General features: G+C 39.4%; 3 protein-coding genes across 3 annotated transcripts; 1 reads left to right on the forward strand and 2 right to left on the reverse strand.

Annotated features, from left to right (window-relative positions):
• Positions 1–1004: 1004 nt before the first annotated feature.
• LOC110044332 (uncharacterized) lies at positions 1005–15888 on the forward strand. Its single transcript, XM_089273520.1, has 13 exons — positions 1005–2211; positions 3560–3642; positions 4473–4549; positions 4918–5010; positions 5843–5930; positions 6548–6614; positions 6758–6826; positions 7043–7105; positions 7598–7714; positions 8058–8183; positions 9308–9343; positions 12955–13015; positions 13680–15888. The coding sequence occupies exons 1-13, from the start codon at positions 2203–2205 to the stop codon at positions 14240–14242; spliced, it is 1452 nt and encodes a 483-aa protein (XP_089129646.1). The 5' UTR covers positions 1005–2202; the 3' UTR covers positions 14243–15888.
• A 2136-nt stretch (positions 15889–18024) lies between these two features.
• LOC149102531 (uncharacterized) lies at positions 18025–19767 on the reverse strand. The gene has a single exon (XM_089273339.1). It carries the CDS (start codon positions 19765–19767, stop codon positions 18025–18027), a length of 1743 nt encoding a protein of 580 aa, XP_089129465.1.
• A 433-nt stretch (positions 19768–20200) lies between these two features.
• Positions 20201–22912, reverse strand: LOC149102532 (uncharacterized). Its single transcript, XM_089273522.1, has one exon. The coding sequence runs from the start codon at positions 21182–21184 to the stop codon at positions 20201–20203; it is 984 nt and encodes a 327-aa protein (XP_089129648.1). The 5' UTR covers positions 21185–22912.
• Positions 22913–25298: the final 2386 nt, after the last annotated feature.

Consider the following 25298-nt stretch of genomic DNA (forward strand, 5'->3'; position numbering starts at 1 on the left):
AACAATACCCCCGGCAGTCACTCAATCATCTGCACCAGCACCTCTGACCCAACCCCTGCTCCCCTCTTCAGCCACAGCAATCAATTTGACTGCACCACAAAGAAAGGGAGGTAAGAGTCAAGATCTGGAACTGTCATGCTACATGTATGTTTCTTTTATTTATTTATTTATTCTACATACGTAACTGATTTACATGAATGCCTGCTTAAGGATTGTTTAGGTTTCAAGGACCTAGGACTTTGAAAAGAACTTTCAATGTTTTAGGACTGGTCATTCTTTATGGGTGGTGAGGAGATCCTTCTTACTTTTCCATTCACTTTGTTATGTTTTGTTGGTTTAGTATGTCAATCAGATGATAACAAGGACAAAAAAAGCCAAAAAGAAAAAAAAAAGTTACTGTTCAGTTATTAATGTTTGAAGATATGACACTTGAACTTTAAAGAGTTATCATATTTTCTCCTCTACTGATTCAATTTCTACCATGTTTCGGCAATACAATATATTACAGGCATGGCAAGTGCCAGAAAATGCTATTTTTTAATTTAAATGCCAACCCTACACGGCTAGGAAAATTTCCACTCAAATGGATCTTAAGATGTCCATTATCAACCAGCTATACATGGGTGATAAAGAGAGTTAAGAAGCCATAGTTATCATGCCAAATTTGTCTTGCATAGTTAAGCGTTTATTCACTGGCACCAGCAAATATAAATGGCTTAAACATGTACACTGCTATATGCCAAGAGCTCCATGTGCAGTTGTGAAAATTAGTTAATATCACTAAGATATTAACCAGATTTAGCTGAGGCAGATTCAGTCAAATGACGTGTTAAGACCAATCGCACGTGAGGGAAAATATAACACAACCCAACCTTATTCAACCTCTCCTACAGCTCAAGCATGTGCCTTTTCATTTGGTAAAGTTCGATTTACTCAGAGACTTGTTTGTTGATTTACATGCGATGACAACAGCATTTTTTTTACTCTGTTTAAATTTTATGGATCTGTGTACACAAAATGTATATTTACTTGACAAATAACAATTTTTATCTGAAATAAGTGTAGCAAGACTTTCACATAAAAGTCATTCCTTGGAGTAATCAACAAATTACTTGTTTGCCAACCTAGCTCAAGGCTACATATATTTTCTAAAGTGGAAGGCTATGGTTACAAGTAGTCATTATGATGAGATGTGAATTGATTATTCATACATTTCAGCAGACAGTGATGAGGAGATAGTAGAAATACACCCTGATGAGCAGCAAGGTATCTCGTGGGAATAATTGTGTTGTGGTTTAAAACAGAAGGTCACTCAAGAAATTTTTTTTTTTTTGGTCAATGCTAATAAAAACCTTGCACTAAGTTTAGCCACTCACCGAAGTTTCAGCCTCTAAAGTGCCAGTTTTCCTTATGAAATTCATCTCCAATGGAGCCCAAAATTCGACATCGCTGCCACCATTTTGAACAGTACTCAGCAGCCACGCCACGTTTTCATGATTTCAAGTACAAGAGATTTTGTCCAAATGGGTGATAATCGCGTGGAAAAAATACATCTTGCTGGCCTTTTGAAGAATGCAAAGTCAGTTGCGGATGGAATGACATCACATAAACTTAGCCTGTTCAAAAGTGCAGTTCAAAATGACAGCCTGTGAGTCACTTCTTTCGAGTCGAACTTCATCAGGATAGCAGGCACTTCACAGGCTGAAACTTCAGTTTGCTGAATGTTTACTTGCTATGGGCGAAGACAAAAAAGTGAGCTTTTTGGGGTTCTTCATGGTTAAATTCCAAGGAGTGTCTATTTATAATAAAGACTTTGAAATTGTTATAAAAAAATTAAATTAACACCAATGAAAAAAATGTTTTAATAATGTCATTGTTCTAAGTGATATTGTTTTCTCTTACCACATTTAGATTATCTATCAGCTAGCACAGAACCTCTTGAAACAGGTATATTGTAATTTCTAAGTTCACACAGATGTCATAATTATTCTTTCTTTCAAATTCTACCATTTAATATTAATTTTGTATCGCCTACTTTTTTTCCAAGTATGGTCATAAGAATTGAAACAAATATAACTCTATTATGTCTGTAGAGACCCTGTATTTTTTCTTACAAAAAAATAAAGTCATTTACATGCAATCAACTTTTAGCTGGGACTATTGAGGAGAATCTGTGTCCTCTCGGTGCAGTGGATTTGAAAAATGGGAAAGGTATGCTAAATTTTACTTCAATTTTGATCGCAATATACTGTTCAATGTACTTTTTAAAGAACGGAACAAAAATTAATCAAAGAAAATGAAATATACATGTATATTAGCATATCAGTTTATTTTATACGTGAAAGGTACAACTCAGTCAGTTATATAAGCCTTTTACAAGTCAGGACTTCATTCATTTCATAATTCAAAAGACAAGTGATCCATTTTATTCCTCTTGTGGAAGGATATAAAAATGTTTTTTTCTTACACGGCAGTTTAAAGAGGGCACAACATTTTTTAAATTGTTTGATCTGATAATCAATAAAAAACTATCTCTTAGTCTTTATTGTTTTACAAAATCATATACTGTCATTAACAGGCTACAATTTAATAATTTCAAATTGCTACTTTAGTGCCATCCCACAAACTGGACAGGGTGCAGGAGGTACTCTTATGCGAAAGAGAGCTGACAAATGACGATCTCCACCAGCCCTTGCCATTTTTTTTAAATCTCTCTTTTGACGAGGTTTGTGACCAAATGATACTTTAAAATTAGATGACTGTGTTTTCGTTGTGGTTGTCTTATAAGCCAACATCACACCAAAAATTGAAAACGTGCAACCGTAACAGGGTGATATCAGGGAGTTTGAGAAAACCAAAACAGCAAAGGGAATGTGAATGTCACTAAGCAAACAGATTACAAAGCAGTGCAATAACTTTGCGCAGGGATTCCTTTTTTGGATAACCATAATTACTGTCCTCTGAAAAAACAATACGAAACAATCACATTCTGTTTTGTCTGGAGAATGTGAACCGCAGCGCCTGATTTTTTAAATTTTCATTTTTCGAATGCAATGTTTGGTTCAGGATAGTTTAGACCAATAAACATGAAAAAAAAATTGAAGTATCGCGAGATTCTCACTGTTGTGGTTACTTTAATTCCCCATCAAATCTGCATGGGCCAGGCTACATAAATATAGGTCTGTGTAAGCTAAGGGTAAATGGCTAAGAATACCGATATAGCATACAAGCAGAGTCATTTACTATGTAATCCAAATAAACTGGACATTATAGCGATGTTACAAAGAGGGTAGGCGAAGCACAACTTTTTCCTTTGGAATAATTCGCAATAATTTATTCCCGTACAGTTACTGGTCATGTGGACAAAATTTCAACTGGGTCAGGCATTGTTCATGTTGAAAAAAGATGTTGCTATTCAGAATGACCTGCAAATAATAAGTTTGTGCACACCCTCTTGGCTAGCTCCATGTAAAATATGCATATTTAAAATATAAATTTATCATACATGTAGCATTGGATTTTTGCTAACTTAAATCTGCTTACATGTAAATGGTTCCAGATGTGCCACCAAGGGAGGATTGATCAGCAGCTGATGGTCTTGGTCATCCTCAAAGAGGGAGATGACATTCGTCATGTTCAAAGGTACATGTACATGTATTTGTCCCTTGCTGTTACTTGTCATTCATATTCCTGGATGAAAGTGATAAACAACAACATCATTTTTTAAATTTTAAGTTCATTGATAGATGGATATTTCTTTTTTTGTGTCGAGAGTCTAAGATGGAGGACTACTGGGGTTAGAAGGGTTAGAATATTGGGAAAAGAGCTTCAATTATGCGAAATCCTAGTTCCTGGTAAAAACGTGGCCCTCAGAGGTCATTTATTTTTGTCTGTTGGACACACAATACTAAGAGACTGTTAGTAACAGAAATCTATTAATGTAGTGCTGGGGTGGTTGAAGAAGCGTATGAACTCCATTGCTGGGTAGGTGAGGCAAGTGGCCCTTAAAAAATAAGTTACAAAAACATTCCTTTTTTTGCACATTTTAGGGGGTTGTACTATTATCACAGTATCCAAAACAGACATGACTGTATATTGTTGTGTGTACATGACATTAAAATTTCAGGCAATGAACAAAAATCAAGAGGACCTGACAGACTTTAAAGTGTGCAATAATGGCTTGCAACAGAAGTCATTCAAAAAATTCTACCCTGTGCTTTCAAATGTCATGGAGTTGTAGTGTTGACTTTCATGTAAATGAAAATTTCATTCAGGAACTATCTGCCATGTTTGGGTGCACAAGCTCAGTTAACGGCAAAGTCTGGCATTACACTGTAGTTGTTTTCAAAGTGTATTCATATGATCAAGCATCACTGAGCAAAGAAAATGTAAGAGACACTAAAATGTAAGAAAAAAAAAATGGTGTTGAATTTTCATCTTGTATATCAATCTCTTCTTCTTCTTCTCTGTAGATTTTTTAGCTTACTGGGAAATGCTCAAAACATCTACTATTGGATCGCTAAAGCAGGATCTAAGAGTGGCAGACAAGGTATTTATCAAGTAAAGAGTAAGTTAATTTTTCAATAAGCTTACTGCTATTTATTAAATTTCATGTTAGTGAAATGTTTTAATTAATTTAGAATAGAGTAGAATTATAGGAAAAAGGAGCAAGGATTGATGTCTCTTAAATGTGTTTAATATTTATGATAATTTTCAGCAATGAAATGCATGTGAAATGTGCCAATGGTTGCTAAAAGGTGTAATGCCAAGTGCATGTTAACCCTGAACTTGACAAATACAAACACGAAACAAGAATTTACATTCATTTGTAAACTTTCTAAAGGAGACTGGAAATAATTTGTTTTTAAAAACCTTGGTCAACTGATTTATTTTTGGTGATAACATTTCTTTTGGTAGTGTTACAAAAATTTGGCTCCAAGAGCCAGGAAACAGGGGTCTTCATCTTGTCACCCACAACATCAAAGCCAAACCTTGTAGAACGTTTTTCTGGTAAGTTCTCATCAATATTAAATAATTGGTATGCGATACATATTGTGTTCAGTGAGTAGCACTTAGAGGAGAAGGGCACTCCAAAAAATGTATTTTTTTCTGTCAAAGGTTAGGGTTAGGGTTAGCCACGCACCGAAGTTTCAGCCTCTAAAGTGCAGGTTTTCCTTGTGAAATTAATCTCCAAAGAAGCCCAAAATTCAGGAACAGTATGCAGCAGCCAGGCCGTGTTTTTGTGTTTTCATTCCGTTCAGGAGACTTCGTCCAAGTAGCTTCCGAAGAGCCTTTTAACTGCCTTTGAGCCATACTGTTTTGAGCCAAACATGCCTGGCCTGGCTGCCAAAACAGTTTCAAAATGGCAGCCTCCAAAGCCAATCTTTCAAGACTAATTTCTTCAGGATAGCGGGCACTTCAAGGGCTAAAACTTCGGTGGGTGGAAACGCTGAATGTTTACTTGCTATAGGTGAGTTCAAAGACAACAGGCTTTCTGGAGTGACCTTATCCTTCAATGGCCATCTGTTAAGAGTTGCAGTTACACATTTTAGTAATAAATTACATTAACTTACAATTCAGTTTGAGTGCATTAACATACAGAAAGTTATTTTCCACACAATCAAGCAGAAAATTATGCAAAGAAATATGTAATTAAAAAAAAAAACAGTTTTCACAACGCTGAAAACAGATTGCACAAGATTATAGCTACATGGAAAATGGACATGCATTTCAAGTTACTATGATATGCTAATAGCTTTTCTTTTTAGTAATACCAGAAAGTCGCTTAAGTTGTTAATTCCACATGTATGGTTTCCTTTACATAATTTAACTTTTAACATAGGCGAGAGCCTGAAAAATGTCACCTTTAATGAGGTCAGGGATGCCCTAGCACAAGGGACAACATCACTACAAGCCCTAAAAACTGAATGGTAAGATTACAATACAGTAATGGTCATGTAGCAAACCACACACTATACTTGCTAAATCTGCTAGTAAGCATACCAAATAAATCCTGCTGGTAAGTTTAAGCTCATGCTTACTTATTGTGCCTGTTTGCCAAAATTTTGAGACATTAATCATGACAAAGACACATAACGGCTTTTAATATGCAGTCAAGGACATGTTTAATTTAGTCTTAGTAGAGCCAAGGGATCACCAGGTATTTTAATATGGAACATTTCACTATTACAGCAATGCTTGTTATTGAAATCTCTACCAAAAATTTCTGCCTGAGCTCACAAAAGAAGTGATGTTCTCAAAAAAATTTTGGGTGCTCAGGGTTCAAGTTTTGTTCCTTCCATTGAAAGCATCAGTCTTTCCACCCACCCAGTCCTTTCTTGAAAATGTGTAAGGTTTTTCTTTAGCACAAAGACATGTAGTGTTCCTTGTTTAGGTTACATTAACAGCCAAGTCTCTGATATGAACTGTCTGAAAGGGGTCGGTTATTGTTGTTGTTGTTAAGTCAGGAATGTGCTTCTACATTCTTGATGTGTAACAGACAAATTATATCTGCTGCATGTGGTATAACAAAGCATTTTTCTGACAGGGAAAGAGTTCAAATAAGAGAAGAGCAGGAGTTGGAACTCAAGCAATCCCTTGCAAGTGACAAGAAGGTAAATGCTAAACTATTAATCCAGTGATTTTTATATTACATATAAACATTCACAGTTGTGTTAATGTTACTATTTTATAAATTCCAGCAAAACACAACAATTGTTTATTCTATAATTATGCATTCCTTTTTTTGCTTTATCAGAAGGAACAGTCTATGCCAGGAAAATCAGATGATGATACTGATGAGGACTATGATGTCAAAACCTACAGGGTAAGGCAATGAGTTTCAAATAAAACTGATAAACAATGTATTTATCTTGAGGTATACACATTCATGTGTCAACTCACATCAATTGGCATATATTACATATAGGTATAAAGATTTCTGCAAAAACTCATGAGTGTTGTGTCAATGTTACTATTTTTATGCCACCAAAAACACAACAACTGTTCATTGTAAATGGATTAAATTATTTTGCTTTATCAGAAGGACCAGTCCACGCCAGTGAAATGCCATTTGAATCAAGACTGTGATGCCAAAGCACATACAGTATGTCCCAGAGTATCAAATAAAAATATTAAAAACTGTATTTCTCTCGAGGTATACATAATGATATGCCGGCCATCTCAGCTCAATTGGCCTACTAGTCACCAAAATACTGAAATAAGCCATTCTAGGAAGGAGGGAACAATAAAGTACAGGTGATTGAAAAACTGACATGACTGATTCAGCCACAAACACAAACTCTAAACTTACTAGGAAAAAAGCCTGCTACACATGATAAATAAAAGTTCTTCAATCGTTGGAATCATATGAAACAGGATATTTTTGGTTTTTGATTGATTGTATTGAGGAGCATTACTTTAGAATCCAAAAAATTGGGTCAAAGGTGTATATATGTTAATTTTGTTTGAAATATTTTTTTCTATCTACATGTATTGCATTTGTAGTAGTAATTTTTGTAATATCATTTGTATCTAATATCATTTTGTACCCCAAATGCGATGACTAAATATGACAGTATGTTTTTCGACTCCTTAGATAAGAGAGGATAGGGCCAATCGTGTGCCACCAGAGCCTCAAAAGGGGTACATCATAATTCTTCGCTTTGGCAACCTCAAATTTCACCGCAAGTTCAAAAGAACTGCCTTGTTCCAGGTATACACTGAAAAACTACAGTAAATTTAATTAATGTACATAATGTGCAATACTATTTGTATTTTAAGCAAACCCCCAGAACAGTAATGTAAAAGAATTTGTGTGAAGAGACACATGCAGGGATATAACCATTTTAGTCAAAGTTGAAAACTCTTCAATCTGTGGCAAAACAAAGCTCTGCTTCTAGCCACTTTCACATTTGAGTTTCCAACTTTTAAAGTTTATCAAATGTATGTACCGCATTTTTTTTTTACCTTGCCCTTTTAATCTGCTGGCACTTGTTACTAGTTTGATATTATACATATTTATATTGAGATACTGTTTTGGTCTATGTGAATGACAGGAAGTGTATGACTGGGCAGGCTCGATTGAAGCTCTACCACTACACTTCACCCTTCAAAGAAGACAGGAAGTGATTTTACATGAACATCCCATAACAGAACAAGAGGTTCTGGATATATACGAGAGAGTAAGTAGTACATATTGAAATATAAATTATACAACATGATGTACAAGTTAAATGTAATTTTATACTGCTCATATATCAAAAGAGCACTTGGATATTGTAGATAACTATTAACTCTTCCTAGCCAAGCTGCAGGTCCATGCTGTAACGAAACGACCAATTGTTTTTATCATTTGCTGTATATATAGTACGGCCCAAGTGCAAGGGGAATACAGCTGTATGAATAAACATGAAAGATGATTCATTTAATCTCTTACTGGATCATAGACACATGGGCACCATCGTACTGGGAGGATGGCAATTTGCTTCCCCAAAGAAATCAAACAATACCTGACTGCATGAGTGTCGATAGCTAGCCCAGAAATCCCACTCCCCTCCCCCCCCCCCCCCCCTCTCCCCAGTGTACTAATAAAAGAAAAAGAGTTGCTGTGGTATGGTCATAGATTAAAATAGTCAAGAGGTTTCAAAATGTTAAGGAAAGGAGAATCTTTATGGGCTTGGAGAGGTATACTACAAGGCTGTGATCAAAATTCAACAACATGGGTTTTCCTTTGCAAGCAGTTTCATTTTGACTTAACCTTTGATTGGACACAAACTCCTTACCCTAATTTCATTTTCAAGATTGTTGCAAACACTTCATTGTAACCCACTCCCCCCTCCACTGGAGATGGTGAGTTTTGTTCCTTATAGACCCCAAGCCGAAGCCGAGGGGAACAATGCGTTCAACAAGAAACAAAACTCACCATTTCCTTTGGGGTCAGTCACTAAGTATTTTGTTCTACCTCTCAACTAAAAGACGGGAAAAAAATCTCTTAATAAAAAATACTTCCTTGACGGCAGCAGATGCACAAATATGACACAGTTTCAATGATTCGAACTGATTCCCTGTTAGGCAAAATTTCATGTTGTCTTGGCCTTAATTAATTAGTTTTGTTCGCCCAAGGTAGTTAGCGGGTTTTGACCCATGACACGTGACCCGTCCTCCTCCAATCAGAAATGTATCCGATTTGGGAGGTATATAACAAAATATGTTTCATGCATGTATTTTGGTTTCACAAGTTGAACCTTATTTAAAAAAAAGAGAGATTTATATCAGTTTTAATCCTGTATTTCTAAAAACTATGTAGGAAGAAGAGGATGTCAAAGAACTTCTGGCTACCCAGGTAGGGAATATTAACACGAATAGCGAGTAATTTTTAGGGGTGTAAAATCCTACTGGGAAGATGGTGCACAGCTTATGCCTATTATTACACGTCAAAACCTCATATTTGCAGCTCTATTAGCTAAATATTCATGTAAATATGTAAGGTCTGCTCAAGAGGCCTCTATAATGCATGTAAAAATTCCTGAAACACTGGAGCTAAATGAAAAATAAAACTATTATGATGTTTAAAGGTGAAGTAACTTAAAACTATAAAATATTACTCAACAACATTGAAAAAATATTTGTTAAACTGAACTGAAAAATAAAACTAGAAAAGGTAAGGTAACTAAACTCTAAAATAACATTTTAAAAAATCTTAAAAACAACATTTTAAAAATCTTTGTTAAACTGAACTTTGACAAATGTTTAAGTATAAATTAAACAAAATAAGCATTTCACCAGTAATAATGGCCGGGCAACAGACAAGTTTATGTAACTTAATGGGAATTGTAAGGATTGTATGACCACAACTCTTCTATTGTAATCATTGTAAATTTGCTATTGGACATTATGAGCTCTTAAGCCTGACAAAAATGACCTTACCTGACCTAAAACTGACTATACTGACTTCACTTGACCAACTGACCATTTCCCTCCAGGGACGAGGCTCTCTATAGAGTCACGATACTTGGAGTAGACCGACTCTAACTGTATCTCTCCAGGGACAAGGCTCTCTAGAGCCACGATACTTGGAGTAAACTGACTCTACTGTATCTCTCCAGGGACGAGGCTCTCTTGAGCCACGATACTTGGAGTAAACTGACTCTACTGTATCTCTCCAGGGACGAGGCTCTCTAGAGCCACGATACTTGGAGTAGACTGGCTCTACTGTATCTCTCCAGGGACAAGGCTTTCTAGAGCCACCATACTTAGAGCAGACTGACTCTACTGTATCTCTCCAGGGACGAGGCTCTCTAGAGCCACGATACTTGGAGTACACTGACTCTACTGTATCTCTCCAGGGACGAGGCTTTCTAGAGCCACCATACTTAGAGCAGACTGACTCTACTGTATCTCTCCAGGGACGAGGCTCTCTAGAGCCACAATACTTGGAGTACACTGACTCTACTGTATCTCTCCAGGGACGAGGCTTTCTAGAGCCACCATACTTAGAGCAGACTGACTCTACTGTATCTCTCCAGGGACGAGGCTCTCTAGAGCCACCATACTTAGAGCAGACTGACTCTACTGTATCTCTCCAGGGACGAGGCTCTCTAGAGCCACGATACTTGGAGTACACTGACGCTACTGTATCTCTCCAGGGACGAGGCTCTCTAGAGCCACGATACTTGGAGTAGACCGACTCTACTGTATCTCTCCAGGGACGAGGCTCTCTAGAGCCACCATAATTGGAGTAGACTGACTCTACTTTATCTCTCCAGGGACGAGGCTCTCTAGAACCACTACACTTGGAGCAGACTGACTCTACTGTATCTCTCCAGGGACGAGGCTCTCTAGAGCCACGATACTTGGAGTAGACCGACTCTACTGTATCTCTCCAGGGACGAGGCTCTCTAGAGCCACCATAATTGGAGTAGACTGACTCTACTTTATCTCTCCAGGGACGAGGCTCTCTAGAACCACTACACTTGGAGCAGACTGACTCTACTGTATCTCTCCAGGGACGAGGCTCTCTAGAGCAACAACACTTGGAGTAGACTGACTCGACTGTATCTCTCCAGGGACGAAGCTCTCTAGAGCCACAATACTTAGAGCAGACTGACTCTACTGTATCTCTCCAGGGACGAGGCTCTCTAGAGCCACGATACTTGGAGTAGACTGACTCTACTGTACCTCTCCAGGGACGAGGCTCTCTAGAGCGACGATACTTGGAGTAGACCGACTCTACTGTATCTCTCCAGGGACGAGGCTCTCTAGAGCCACCATAATTGGAGTAGACTGACTCTACTTTATCTCTCCAGGGACGAGGCTCTCTAGAACCACTACACTTGGAGCAGACTGACTCTACTGTATCTCTCCAGGGACGAGGCTCTCTAGAGCAACAACACTTGGAGTAGACTGACTCGACTGTATCTCTCCAGGGACGAAGCTCTCTAGAGCCACAATACTTAGAGCAGACTGACTCTACTGTATCTCTCCAGGGACGAGGCTCTCTAGAGCCACGATACTTGGAGTAGACTGACTCTACTGTACCTCTCCAGGGACGAGGCTCTCTAGAGCGACGATACTTGGAGTAGACCGACTCTACTGTATCTCTCCAGGGACGAGGCTCTCTAGAGCCACGATACTTGGAGTACACTGACTCTACTGTATCTCTCCAAGGACGAGGCTCTCTGGAGCCACGATACTTGGAGCAGACTGACTCTACTGTATCTCTCCAGGGACGAGGCTCCCTAGAGCCACGACACTTGGAGTAGACCGACTCTACTGTATCTCTCCAGGGACAAGGCTCTCTAGAGCCACGATACTTGGAGTAAACTGACTCTACTCTATCTCGCGAGGGACGAGGCTCTCTTGAGCCACGATACTTGGAGTAGATTGACTCTACTGTATCTCTCCAGGAACGAGGCTCTCTAGAGCCACGATACTTGGAGTAGACTGACTCTACTGTATCTCTCCAGGGACGAGGCTCTCTAGAGCCACGATACTTGGAGTAGACTGACTCTACTGTACCTCTCCAGGGACGAGGCTCTCTTGAGCCACGATACTTGGAGTAGACTGACTCTACTGTATCTCTCCAGGGACGAGGCTCTCTAGAGCCACAATACTTGGAGTAGACTGACTCTACTGTACCTCTCCAGGGACGAGGCTCTCTAGAGCCACGATACTTGGAGTAGACTGACTCTACTGTATCTCTCCAGGGACGAGGCTCTCTAGAGCGACGATACTTGGAGTAGACTGACTCTACTGTATCTCTCCAGGGACGAGGCTCTCTAGAGCCACGATACTTGGAGTAAACTGACTCTACTGTACCTCTCCAGGGACGAGGCTCTTTAGAGCCACAATACTTGGAGTAGATTGACTCTACTGTACCTCTCCAGGGACGAGGCTCTCTAGAGCGACGATACTTGGAGTAGACTGACTCTACTGGATCTCTCCAGGGACGAGGCTTTCTAGAGCCACGATACTAAACTGACTCTAACTGTATCTCTCCAGGGACGAGGCTCTCTAGAGCCACGATACTTGGAGAAGATTGACTTTACTGTATCTTTGCGGTGTCAGAAAAAAAACAATTTATGAACATTTGGTACAATGAATATCATAAAATTAAAAGAAACTTGAAAGAGTTGTGTGTTATACATAAAAAGTAGGAAAAATGGGATAGAGGCATATTTGTGTGGGATTATTTTTAGTCCGTAGTTGTCACATGGCTGGTACTTGCCTATAACACTAACAGTAACTCTAACATTAACAACAACACTAATATGCAGGTTAATGCAAGTGACATCTACAAAGTGTTTAAAATATGGAGGGAAGTGTACTGCTCAAAGGACTCATGTGTAACTTGCCATAAATGATGGATACAACAGCTAGAGTTTCCATCATCCAAAGCAAGTTACACATGAGTCCTTTGAGCAGCACACTTCCCTTCCCTATATTTACTTGCAGGTCTCCTTCAGGGGAAATGTACCTCAACCCAAAGAAGAAAGATTGTCTGCCACAGTTGTTGGTAAGAAAAATTTGAGTTATTATTAATTTTTATGCTGATACTGGTGGGACAGGCCAATGCAAAACATATGTTAAACCTGTAATGATTCCATTTAGTGACAGGCCAGCACAACATTACTTTCATTGGCTTCATGGAGAGCAACCTTTGGAGACAAGATGCTAATTTCTTTTTGAACATGAATATACAGTAACATTAATCAATGCAAGTTATGTCAGTGATAATCAAAAATTCTCTAACTCAACAACTGTAACAAAAGGAGCCCTGACATTAATGATCTTCAACATTATGCTCAGACACGAAAGCTGACTTCAGTCTAATCAAAGCAGACATCTGTATAATCAGTCTTTTGTATGTCACAGTCAGTGTCTTGAATGTCACTTTTGCCATGAAGGTGTTAATTGGAAGGGGCACTTATTGTAACAGAGGCACTGAATGATAAAATAAATAAAAACAAACTCATGGGGAAGCACATATTAGAAGGGGGAAGCTTATTGCAAGGAAGATGCTATATCAAATTGTTATGGTTTTATAATCCACGCTGTTAACAGTAATGCAAACAGGCAATTTAACTTCTGTCAAGAGTGAAAGTGTGTGAATCTACATGTAAAACAAAATATCTGAAGTCAACTACATTTACGAACTTGAATATGTGTATTATCAACAGATGAAGCACGAAAAGAAAAGCCCAGAAAAAAATGGAAAGTAAAAGAAAGAATGAAGGAAAGAAGAAAGGAAAAGCATGCCAGCAGAGAAACCAAACGTGAAAAAGGAAAAGCCTCTAAAACAACTATAAAAAAATCTAAAAAAGTAAAGAAGGGTGTGAACCAAGATGATGATTGCATACAAGACAACAAAGAAGCACAAGAAAACAAAGAAGTGCAAGAAAACAAAGAAGCACAAGAAAACAAAGAAGCGCGAGAAAACAAAGTGGAAGAAAACAAAGAAGCACAAGAAAACAAAGAAGTGCAAGAAAACAACGAAGTGCAAGAAAACAAAGAAGAACAAGAAAACAAGGAAGTGCAAGAAAACAAAGAAGTACAAGAAAATAAAGAAGTGCAAGAAAACAAAGAAACACAAGAACATAAAGAAGCGCAAGAACAAGTTGAAGAAGAAATGAAAGGTAAAGGAGTCAAGGAAGAACAGCAAGCTCATACAACAAATGTCAGGAAAAGGAAGAAGGATAAGAGAACAGGTTCTCAAAGAAAAAAATCAAAAAAAGAACAGTGAAAAACATTGGAGTAACATATATGCAATCACATGTGATTGAATTGTTCTAAGGAGCAAAGAGCGAAATCCAATATCTGCGCATAAATTTATATTGTTTTGTCTGAAATGTATTACAATTTGCTTTCAATTTTATTTACAAGATTTATTGTTAATATTAAGGAAGAAATTTTTCCTTTCCCTTGATTTTTGGAATTACATTTACCAATTAAAAAAGAGAAACCAGTGCTGGAAATAACAGTCCGTCATTGGACCTTGTCCGACCAAATTTGGATTATGATCACACACAATGTCCAGACATTTATCGAACACATTTTGCCTTTTTTCTTTGAAGTTATTGTCCATCCATAAAATTGAGTTAGATGCATTGTTTAGGGGATCGAAATTGCGACCAATACGGTTGCCAACGCAGCTAACATTTCATCTTTGGCCACCAAAATCTCTGGTTTAGACGCCACAATGACGACTACATTTCCTCATTCCTCAGTGTCGACGATCAGTTACGGTTATTTTCTCAGACGTTCTGTCCTTCCAGAAATACATAGTGAAATATCTTTGCTTCTAAAACATTCAACATAAGTTTTGAATGATTTGTGTTGTAAATGTTTATGCTAATGAAATTCACTATGCTATCATTGTTTATACTAATCAAATTATGCTAATTTATGTCCGGTAAAAATGATAAGTTTTCTGACTAAATGAAGATGTGAAAGGACACATGTCCTGTTAAAAAAGGAAAATTATTTCCAGCACTGGCAACAGTAAATAATAAAGCTCTATTTTTTGGCTGCTTCAAGTAAATATTACATATAAGATACCAGTAAACACAATTGCAAGGTCAGTTTTCCCTCAGTTTGTTTTTGTATGTAAAAGTTGTATACGCTTTTTTCTTGTCTCCAATGCTAAGTTGCTTTCCAACAAAGAAATTTCCAGTTTTCAGAAAGTTAGATTAACATGTTTTTACTCAGCCAAGTTGGCTGACTTTAAATTAATTTCTATAAATATGGTACAGACAACTCATCGTAGATTTAGAATTTACATTCAAATTTAGTAAGCTGTTGTCATCTTGAGATCAGCATGAACAATAGTTAAATGTTAAGCTTTCTTGCTGCGAAGGGTACAAAAGCAAAGGTCTTATACAGAGTCTGGAAAAAAATATTTGTGCACGGAATTAAGGCACATGCTTCGTAATCTATATATTTTGAAGTGTTCCGTTTTATGCTACGTGTGCCTTAAGGAAAAGGTTCCATTTTAAATGAGAACTATAAAACAGAATTGTGTTCAGCCATTTAAAGGTCAAGTTTGGAAAAACTTACTCAGCATTTATGGCATGAAAGTTTTAGATGAATCTGTGTAATAGTACGACTAGGAAGGGTTGAAATAAATAAAAAACACTGACTGAAAAACAGATTTTTTTTAATATTACTTAAAATAAATTACCTGTATGTGTGGTGGAACAGGGCGGTCTGGGTGGTGGAGAGAGGCAGTTACACAGGGATTTCCCGTTCACTAAGCAAATTTTCACTAAGGCTGATTATGAAACAAAGAATAACGTGTATAAATTTGGCGTAGCGAATTTGACAAAGTTAAAAAAAACAGAGAACAGAAAATCGAATTATCAGAGGGAATAACAAAAAAAAAAAACAAAATCGAATTATCACAGGGAAAAACAAAAACAGCCGGGCAGACAAAAAAGCACACTTGCCAGAGCCTTTTCGATGAACAAGCATCTAAAATCATTATATTCTTAGACAATGATACTCATCCTCCGTATTTTATATTACCAAATTATGTGCAGTGTGTAAGCTTTCAGTGTTAATCTAATTGGCCTGGTATTCTGTGAGAAAAACAATTGCTAACCACTTGGTAAAAAGGTCTAATGTGAATAAAAAAAGTAGCAAACCCTTTACGAGAAGTAACCTGATTAAGAAAGGGTAAACAAATGCCAGAATTTCCTACCTTCTTCGACTCTTCTTGTACATTTACAAGATGCAGTTCGGTAAAGCTCAGTCTACTCCGCAGCTCACTTGATACCAGTCCCCTTGCGAGAGCTTCGTTTATTCCTCCGCACCAGTCCCCCTTTCGCTCTCGATTACAACATTATCAATCGAGCTCGATGAAAAGTACGTTCAAGCACGAATCCAGTCGTGCTCGATATAAAAATTCAGTCGAGCTCGAAGAAAAGATCGAGTTCAAATAGCATGCCCCGGATCCCCCCCGGAAAAGAACGGCACCCCTTGCTCAATGAGCTCAGAGGCAACTGAGCTCGAGTTGTGATCTGAGGTTCGTCTGTCTACCGAGCACGATCAGTCGATACTGTCCTAGATTCTTCTCGAGCTCAGTTGCCACAAATCGAACACGACAAACCGAGGTTCATTAGTAATGGAGGTCGATATGGATATCGACGTCGATTACCATGATTCGACCTCGGTTGCCCAGAAACTAAAATTGATCCGATGTTCTTCGAACATATAGCGATCATTTATGACTCCAACATTTTCGAATACTCTCAGTTGTTCGGGAGTTTGCGACTGGAACACGCGATGCACGACGCCACTTCTGACGTGAATCTCTTCGAATACTAATGAATACGTCAAGTGTGCTCTAATTTTCGAGAATCGGACGCTATGAATACGAAAGTTATGTCACATTTTTCACAGCCAAAGATGTATTGCGTCGTCAAGAACGGGTTTTATGCAGGTAATATACGCTACCGCGTAGTTCATTCAGACAACACGCTAGTGTTCCGAAGCGTCCGACCGGAACACGAGCTCGAGACTCATACAAGTATGAAACGTGCTCGTGTTTGAATACTGAGGCATACGTGAGGTTTTAAGGTATTCTAAACGACACACTTCAAGTGTTCTGTGGTGTTCGAGGAGTCGACAAAGTTCCATTCAAACTATGTATATTCAGAGAATAAGTGTTTCTCAAGGCGGCCATGAAAGCATACAGAAAACAACCATGTGTTTCTCGCGTGTGTTTTACGAACCGTATCAAGTAAACAGAAACCGCTGACCGCAACTCGCTTGATTACAAATAACAATAAAATAGCGTAAGAAAATGTACTTAGAATGTTCACTTATTATAGTCTCTAAGTCTCTACGACATCCTCCGGGGGGGCGAGGAGGCTGTTCGTCCAATCTGCGATTCTCGTCATAGCTTCAGCAGCTGCAGCTCGTCTAGGTCTGGATGATGTGACTGTAGTAGATTGTTGTTCAGGACAGTCAGGCGATGCAGGTCTAGAGGCAGCGGTACTTGAAGTTATTTCAAGTGGATACAGTTTATTGACTGGTCTGTTGGTGGATCCGGTACTTGTACGTATGTGCGCAGCCCGAACAAGGCCATCACCTCCTCTAATCACTTCCTCTACGACTGCTAGTTTCCACGACGATCTGGGACCCTCGTTATGGACCAACACTACGTCTCCTTTCTTGATCGATTGCTCATTGGTCCCAGTGGTTCTGTGGAATTCACGAAGAGAAGTCAGGTATTCGTGTCTCCATCTGTTCCAGAAACGTTCGAGGATCTGAGCTTGTGCTGCTACACGTTGCCTCATGTCAGAGGTACTTCCATAGTCGGGATCAAATGGATCATCATCAGCAATGGGGTAAGGCAGTGAAGTGATTCTTCATCCATTTAAGAGATGAGAAGGTGTTAGGGACTCTTCATCTGCACAATCACTTCATACATAGGTGATAGGGCGATCATTAAGAATGACCTCTACTTCGACGGCGAGCGTTTGAAGTTCTGTCAGGGTGATAGATGTTCTGCCAAGTGTCTTCTTAATAGCTCTCTTCGTCAGTCCAATAAGTCGCTGCCAGAAGCCTCCGTACCAGGGCGCTCTTTAGTGCAGCCATGAGCTCTAACTGTGGTAAGGTCAACTTCTTTAAAGGGGCGACTCTCGATTCAGCCATGACTAGGGAGCACTGATCGCCACTGGTGATATAGGAGACAGCTCCATAGGCCTTAGGACTGGCATCCGCAAATACGTGCAGGTAGGGTACAGTGGGCTGTGCTTCAGAGTTTGGGAAGAAGCGTCTAGGGAAGGTGATAGTAGCTGCTTCCCTCATGCTGGCAGCAATTTCATGCCATCGGCTGCTCAGCTCAGGTGAAAGTGGCTCATCCCACTCCAGCTGTTGTTGCCACAATTCTTGGATCAGCAATTTGGCCCTTATGGTTACTGGAGACAAGAGCCCTACAGGATCGTAGACCTTGGATGAGACTTGTAATACACTGCGTTTGGTGACCAACTGCTGTTTGGGCTTGTCTTTGCTTGAAGTCAGAGTAAGGGTATCTGTAGAAGGGTCCCATTTCAAGCCAAGAATGTTCACAATGTCATTTGTATCAGCGGTACCATCCTTTGCAACTTGTGCTCTGAGTGATGAGCTATTTGAGGACCAGGAGCGCAGGTTGAAGTGGGCTTCATTCATGATGGACCGTGCCTCCTTATAGTAGTCAACAGCTTCTGGTTCTTGATCGCAGCCTGAGATGACATTGTCAACATAGATATTCTCCTTCATATCTTCAGCCACAGGTGTGTTGTAGTTGTCCAGGTGGTGGTGGAGTGTTGCATGCAACATGAATGGGGAGCTGGTAGAGCCAAACAGAACAGTCTTGTAGCGGTAGATTTGAAACTTGCTTTCCGGATCCTCAGGGTTAGATAACCAGGAAAATCTGGTAAAGTCTCTCTCACTTTCATTCAGGCCAACATGGAGGAATGCCTTTTCGATGTCTGTTGACAAGCCATAAGTGAAGGCACGGAACCGCAGAAGAATCGAACACATGCTGTTAAGGAATGGGGGGCCAACAAGAAGGCAATCATTCAGGCTAGGGGCGTCAGGTGAAGAGTGGAAGCTGCAGTCATAAACAATTCTGATTGGTGTTGTAGCAGAGTCTTTCTTTACTGGGTGGTGAGGGATATAGTGCACATTGTCTGTAGGCTGGGCATCATCAACTCTCTCAATGAATCCACGTGCTTCATGTTCAGTTATGATGTTCCCATAAGTAGTCAAGAATTGAGGTGTGGCAGCAAGACGACGAACCGTAGAACGGGTGTGCCTTTCACACTTGATGTAATTTGTTGGAAGTATTGGGGAGTCCTCCTTCCAGGGGAATTTTGCATTGAAACTGCCATCTTGATTTCTTGTGATTGAGGTATTGATGTAGTTTTCCAGGAAAACTTCATGATCATTCTTCTCTGATTGTGGAGAGATGCCCATAGCTTCTAGAGACCAAAATTTGTCTAGGTCAAGTTCATCCTCCTTTGTAGATGACATGGTTTGCAGTAAGTTCACAACAGTAGTTGAAGGGAGACTCGAGGATGCTTGTAATGGTCCTGAAAGGAGATAACCAATTTTTGACGCAACCGCTGTTGGTCCATGTCCACGGATAACATGATCTTCAATCAAATCCCAGTAGTGATCCGCACCAATAAGGAGTGAAACTTCAAAGCTCTCATCAGATGTAATTGGATGTGCAAGTTTGAGTCCTCTAAGGTGAGGGAGGTCTCCCATACCTTGGTGCATATGGGTTTGAAGGGGTGTAGCTATCTTCTCTACCACTAAAACATGGAGTGGGGTTTTTTCACCAGAAGTTGTCACAACGTTTACAGTAGCCAGAGGAAGGTGTCTAACAGCTGATGTTTGTCCTCCAAAGGCTGATAGATGAATATCTTCCTTTACTGAGGTTTCTAGTCCCAGTTGGTTAGCTAGGGTGTGAGTGATGAATGAACATTGAGCCCCTTCATCAAAGAGAATGTTGGCTTCACAACAAATGTGATCTGTGCACACTGTAGCTATAGCTGTCTTGAGCAAGGAAGTCTGACCCAAGTGTGCCAAACTGGTTGGAGGTGTGAGTTGTATTGGTACAACAGTGGCATGCACATGAGCTGCTGGTGGTTGTTCACATTGATTTGTGGCTTGGGGTCTGGTATTAGGAGTACTAGGTGCTTGATGTTGATTAGTACCTCGGAAGTTGGCATTGGGGTGTCAAAGGTGGTGGTCCTGTGCAGAGACTGGTGTGATGCTTCCCTTGACATTTATGGCATCGGTATCGGGATTGACAGGCAGTAGATTTGTGGCTTCCTAGGCAGTTAAAGCAGAGTTTCTCTCCCTTGGCGATAGCCCACCTTTCTTGACAGTCGGTTACCACATTGCAGTTGTATGCTTGGTGAGAGCCCTTACAATATGTACATTTCCCCTTTGTTCCTGGTGGTCTAAATCGTGGAGGGTCTGATGGCTTCCTTTCAGTTTGAGAGAGAAATGAGTTGGTGACTGCAGGGGGAACTCCTGTACGAGCACCCTTTGGAGAATTTGTGTGTACGCCTATTTCCAGGATTCGAATTTCTTTGAGGATGGATTCCCTTAACTGTTGGAACTTCCATTCAGGACCATCGTGGTCGCGAGCCAAATTTGTTCGCATATCAGAGGGTAACTTTCCCAGAACAATTGGAACGAGGAGATCCCCGTAAGTCTCATGAGACCGTCCGAGAGATTCTAATCCTCTTATATGATTTTCCATGGTGTCATAGAATAGTTGCAAGCTTGAGAGTTCATAGACAGGGTTCGGGAGATCCAGAAGAGCTTGCATGTGCGCACTGATGATTTTGTTTGGTTGCCCAAAACGTTCCCTTAAGAGGTTTACGGCTTGCTCATAATTGCTATTTGTAAGGGGGAATCCAGCCACAGCTCTCGACGCATCACCCATTAGTCGAGCCTTAAGATAGGTGAATTTTTGTACCCCACCAAGGCCTGTGTTAGAGTGGACTGCTGCTTCGAAAGAATCCCAGAATGTGAACCAATGTAGTGGGTTTCCAGAAAAGGTTGGTAAGTTTAACTTTGGAAGACGACTGCTGTGATTGTGAGGGTTAGGAGTTTGATTACTTGACGAGTGAGGTGAAGGATTCGAGGTATTCCCAGGTGGATTTTGTTGCGGTGGTTGCATATTCAGGGGAACGTGAATAACTTGGGAAGAGGCTTGTTGAGTTCCGTTGGAGGCACCTTGAGGTACGGGTGGAGGTTCCGATTGCCCATTCACTGGTGAGGGTAAAGTTTCTAAAGTTTCTAGCGGGGGTTAATCATGACTTCCTGAGGCAACTTCTACTGATGCATTCCCATGAGGTAACGATAGTGATTGTCCCACAGTATCGGAGGAAACAGTGTTTAGGGTTTTCTTAGAAGATAACACATTAAGGAAGTTACTTATCTGTGAGGATGTTTCGTCGATTTCATCCTGAATAACTTCAGTCTCGAAGATGTCTTTCTCTATTTCGTCTGGTTCTTCGAGTAGAGCGGCGATCTTTTCGTCCAAACCCTTAATTTTCTCCTTCTTTCATGCCAGCTGTTCCAAAATGTTGTTCAGAGATACAATGTCTTCTTCTGTTGGCGTTTCCTTAGCCATGAGAGTGGGAGCCTTCTGAAGAATTTGTGTTAGATGAGCTCTGTAGCCCGCTCGTGAAGCTCTGTGTTTGGGTAGATTGTCCCTCATTCTTGGCCTGAAATCCTGGTCCCGGCACCAAAATTATGTCGTGAAGACAGAGTTACAATGAAGAAATATCAAGGAGTCGACAAAGTTCCATTCAAACTATGTATATTCAGAGAATAAGTGTTTCTCAAGGCGGCCATGAAAGCATACAGAAAACAACCATGTGTTTCTCGCGTGTGTTACACGAACCATATCAAGTAAACAGAAACCGCTGACCGCAACTCGCTTGATTACAAATAACAATAAAATAGCGTAAGAAAATGTACTTAGAATGTTCACTTATTATAGTCTCTAAGTCTCTACGACATATGTATCGATGTTTTCACCAGCTGTATGCCACCAAAAACTGCTTGAAATCGTACAAGAGAAGAAGTGAAGATAAAATGAATTTTGTCCGCCAAAGTAGAGTTTTTAAACAGTGGAAAAGGACCAAGAGATCGGTGCAAGCTTCAACATTTCACACCTTTCAAAAAGGACGCCAAAAAAATGGCGCGACAATCGAGAGAACCTGGTATCTAATGTGGAAAACCGCTGATCCGTGCTTGTTGAAGGTCGGACACTCAGAATGCTGATGTTGGTCGTTTCTCTCATTTCGTTACAAGTCGTTTCGAAACACATTTAAGGTCAATTTCGTTTCAAAAGTAACCTCGAGCAAAAAATCTGATTAAAGTGTTTTCCGTAATACATTTTGTGATTTCTTGTTCAAGCGTAATGCAATGTTGATATGATGGCAGGGAGTCGACTGAGGAAGCTATTGGGCCGTTATTTAGGAGTTTCGTTGCCCCGCGGGCTCCGGAGTTAAACTCATCCCACAGAGAAAAGATATCTGTCTGAAGGTCTCGGGACTTTCTCCACCGAATACACCAAAACTTCTCCGAAACGAACTTGATTCCTCTTACTAACCAAACTTTGCGCAGCTTTACGTGTCTCTAGTCAGTTTAACTTTGTGGAACTTTACGTATCCCGTAGTGTCCAATTTGTGGTTTCGTGCTGTGTTAACCATTTCAGACGAGACGGGTCACACAAAGAGAAATCGCTTTGTAGTGATTATCCCAAAAACGTCGGTCAAAACCGAATGAGTGGAATTCGAAGTTACAACAAAGCGTGTAAATTTCTTGACTCAAGCAAAACACATGCGCTGCGCCGACAACATGAACTAAAAAAGTACAATTGTTCTGGTCAACGAAACGAATACACGGTCGTGCTCCTGCGTATGCCCATATTCGATAAGAATTTTCCAGGTCCACGTCACGGTTGTACACGCCATGAATACTCTAGAATTCAATAGCTTTGGCGTTAAGATCACGTATTCCAGGATAAACGTATACACGCGCAGATCGCATATACTTTGAATTCATACATGTAATATACGCTACCGCGTAGTTCATTCAGACAACACGCTAGTGTTCCGAAGCGTCCGACTGGAACACGAGCTCGAGACTCATGCAAGTATGAAACGTGTTCATGTTTGAATACTGAGGCATACGTGAGGTTTTAAGGTATTCTAAACGACACACTTCAAGTGTTCTGTGGTGTTCGACTGGAACATGAGACTCACGCGAAGTATGAAACGTGTTCATGTTTGAATACTGAGGCATACGTGAGGTTTTAAAGTATTCTAAACGACACACTTGAATTGTTCTGTGGTGTTCGACTGGAACACGAGACTCATGCGAAGTATGAAACGTGTTCATGTTTGAATACTGAGGCATACGTGAGGTTTTAAGGTATTCTAAACGACACAGTTCAAGTGTTCTGTAGTGTTCGACTGGAACACGAGACTCATGTAAAGTATGAAACGTATTCGTGATTGAATACCGACGCCAACGTGAAGTACTGAGGACCCATACCAAAGCTTGTATATCCCCCAAACTGTTTTCAAACTGCCGAGTGTAACACACTTTTAAATTCCTTTGGATTCCTAAAAAAACCCACCCAAAACAAAGACAATTACCAGGACAATATGCATGTTATCCCAACAAAAAGGAAACAACTGCCGTTATGACATCTTCATTTCATTTCAAATAATACTTTATTAATACTGAAATAATAAAACTTGTGTTACTTGTTCGTGTATGTTTATTTTCATCAAACTATGGAAGAATTTACATTGCCAAGACCCTATGTTATGAAAGAGTGTAAGGAACCATCTGAGAAGCAAAACCTAAAAAAATACTATAACATTTTGTATCCATTTACTTTATATCTAGATGCTGCTTTGTTATGAAAAAGCATAACCATCTGAGAAGCAAAGTCTTTAAAAAACACTACAACATTTTTTTTGCAAACTTTATAACTAGATGCTGCTGTGTTATGAAAAGGCATAATGAGGCATTTGAGAAGCAAAGTCTAAAAAACCACTTCTATAACATTTTGCATGCAACTTTCTAACTAGATGCTGCTATATTATGAAAAAGCAGAGGTTCGGAACCATCTGAGAAGCAGTCTAAAAAAACACTTACATTTTGTATGCAAACTTTAGAACTAGACGCTGCTATGTTACGAAAGAGAATTAGGGATGAATTAATGAATTGCTGCTTTGCATATTTAGAGCGGTTTTCAGTTGAGTGTCGAAAGTAATTAGACAATTACTTTAGTTTTGGTTTTGGTTTTGGTTTTACTACAGTTCGAGATTAGCTGAGAAGTCTAATCGGTAAGTAATTGGTTTTGGTTTTGGTTTTGGTTTTACGACACTCAATTGAAAACCACCCTAACATCATTATTATTTGGTTCAACAATTGGAACCCTCTTAACATTACCATATACCTTTAGAGGTGTCTCACACAAAAGGGATGTAGTGCATCCGATTTAATCTGTAGACATTGTATGTAAACCCCATATCAAATTAAAACTTATAGAGCTGGCTATCAAACTATACCAAGGACTTTCAAATAAAATGAATTGCCAAATTTTTCTAGACATTTTAGTGCTGGCCTCCAAATCATTATTATTATTATTATCACATTTTGAAAGCTACATGTACAAGTCAAAGTGAACTTTGTTTCTTGTTAATTTAATTTGTTTCTCAGTTTCTGGACACAAAACACTAAAAAAAATTGCCTGTGTGTTGCCATATTCAATCGCAGTAAAAAGTTACAGAACATTTCCAAAACAGGATTAAAGAATGGTGGAGTGATCATTCAAAAATCACTCTCAGAGAAAAAATATTTCAAAATAAAAATTAACAGACATGGATGATAAACTAGCTACTGTCCAAAATTTGAGGCAGACTCACTTTGACTTACGGTAGCTTTCGAAAAGTGATTTGGATGCTCGCGCAGAGAAACCCTGAAAAATTTGATCATTCATTTTATTTCCAAATTCTTGGTATACATGTACGTGTAGATTGATAGCCAGCTTTATTGGCTTTAATTAGACATGCTAAATGTCGTGGGTGCAAGACACTCTGAAAGATATAGGGTAACCTCAAGACAAAGAGCTGAAAATTCAAACCAAGACCTGAGATCAACACTAAGTGTTGACAGGATTGACGACCAAAAAGTTTTACAGTCACATTTGGAAAGCTACACTGTAAGCACCTGGGTTTCTAGTGCATGCAAAAACATACTTAAGA

This window comes from Orbicella faveolata, unplaced genomic scaffold, assembly GCF_042242905.1.
Source record: "Orbicella faveolata isolate gen_17 unplaced genomic scaffold, um_ofav_v1 contig_35, whole genome shotgun sequence".
In the NCBI taxonomy this organism is placed as follows: domain Eukaryota; kingdom Metazoa; phylum Cnidaria; class Anthozoa; order Scleractinia; family Merulinidae; genus Orbicella; species Orbicella faveolata.

Bases quoted from the DNA above. Each gene is read 5' to 3' on its own strand.
- LOC110044332 (XM_089273520.1), top strand. The intron at 4,550-4,917 runs GTATTTATCAAG...TTCTTTTGGTAG, and splicing joins ATCTAAGAGTGGCAGACAAG to TGTTACAAAAATTTGGCTCC. The intron at 5,011-5,842 runs GTAAGTTCTCAT...CTTTTAACATAG, and splicing joins CCTTGTAGAACGTTTTTCTG to GCGAGAGCCTGAAAAATGTC.
- LOC149102531 (XM_089273339.1), bottom strand. From the start codon at position 19,767: ATGCACCAAGGTATGGGAGACCTCCCTCACCTTAGAGGACTCAAACTT.
- LOC149102532 (XM_089273522.1), bottom strand. From the start codon at position 21,184: ATGCAACCACCGCAACAAAATCCACCTGGGAATACCTCGAATCCTTCA.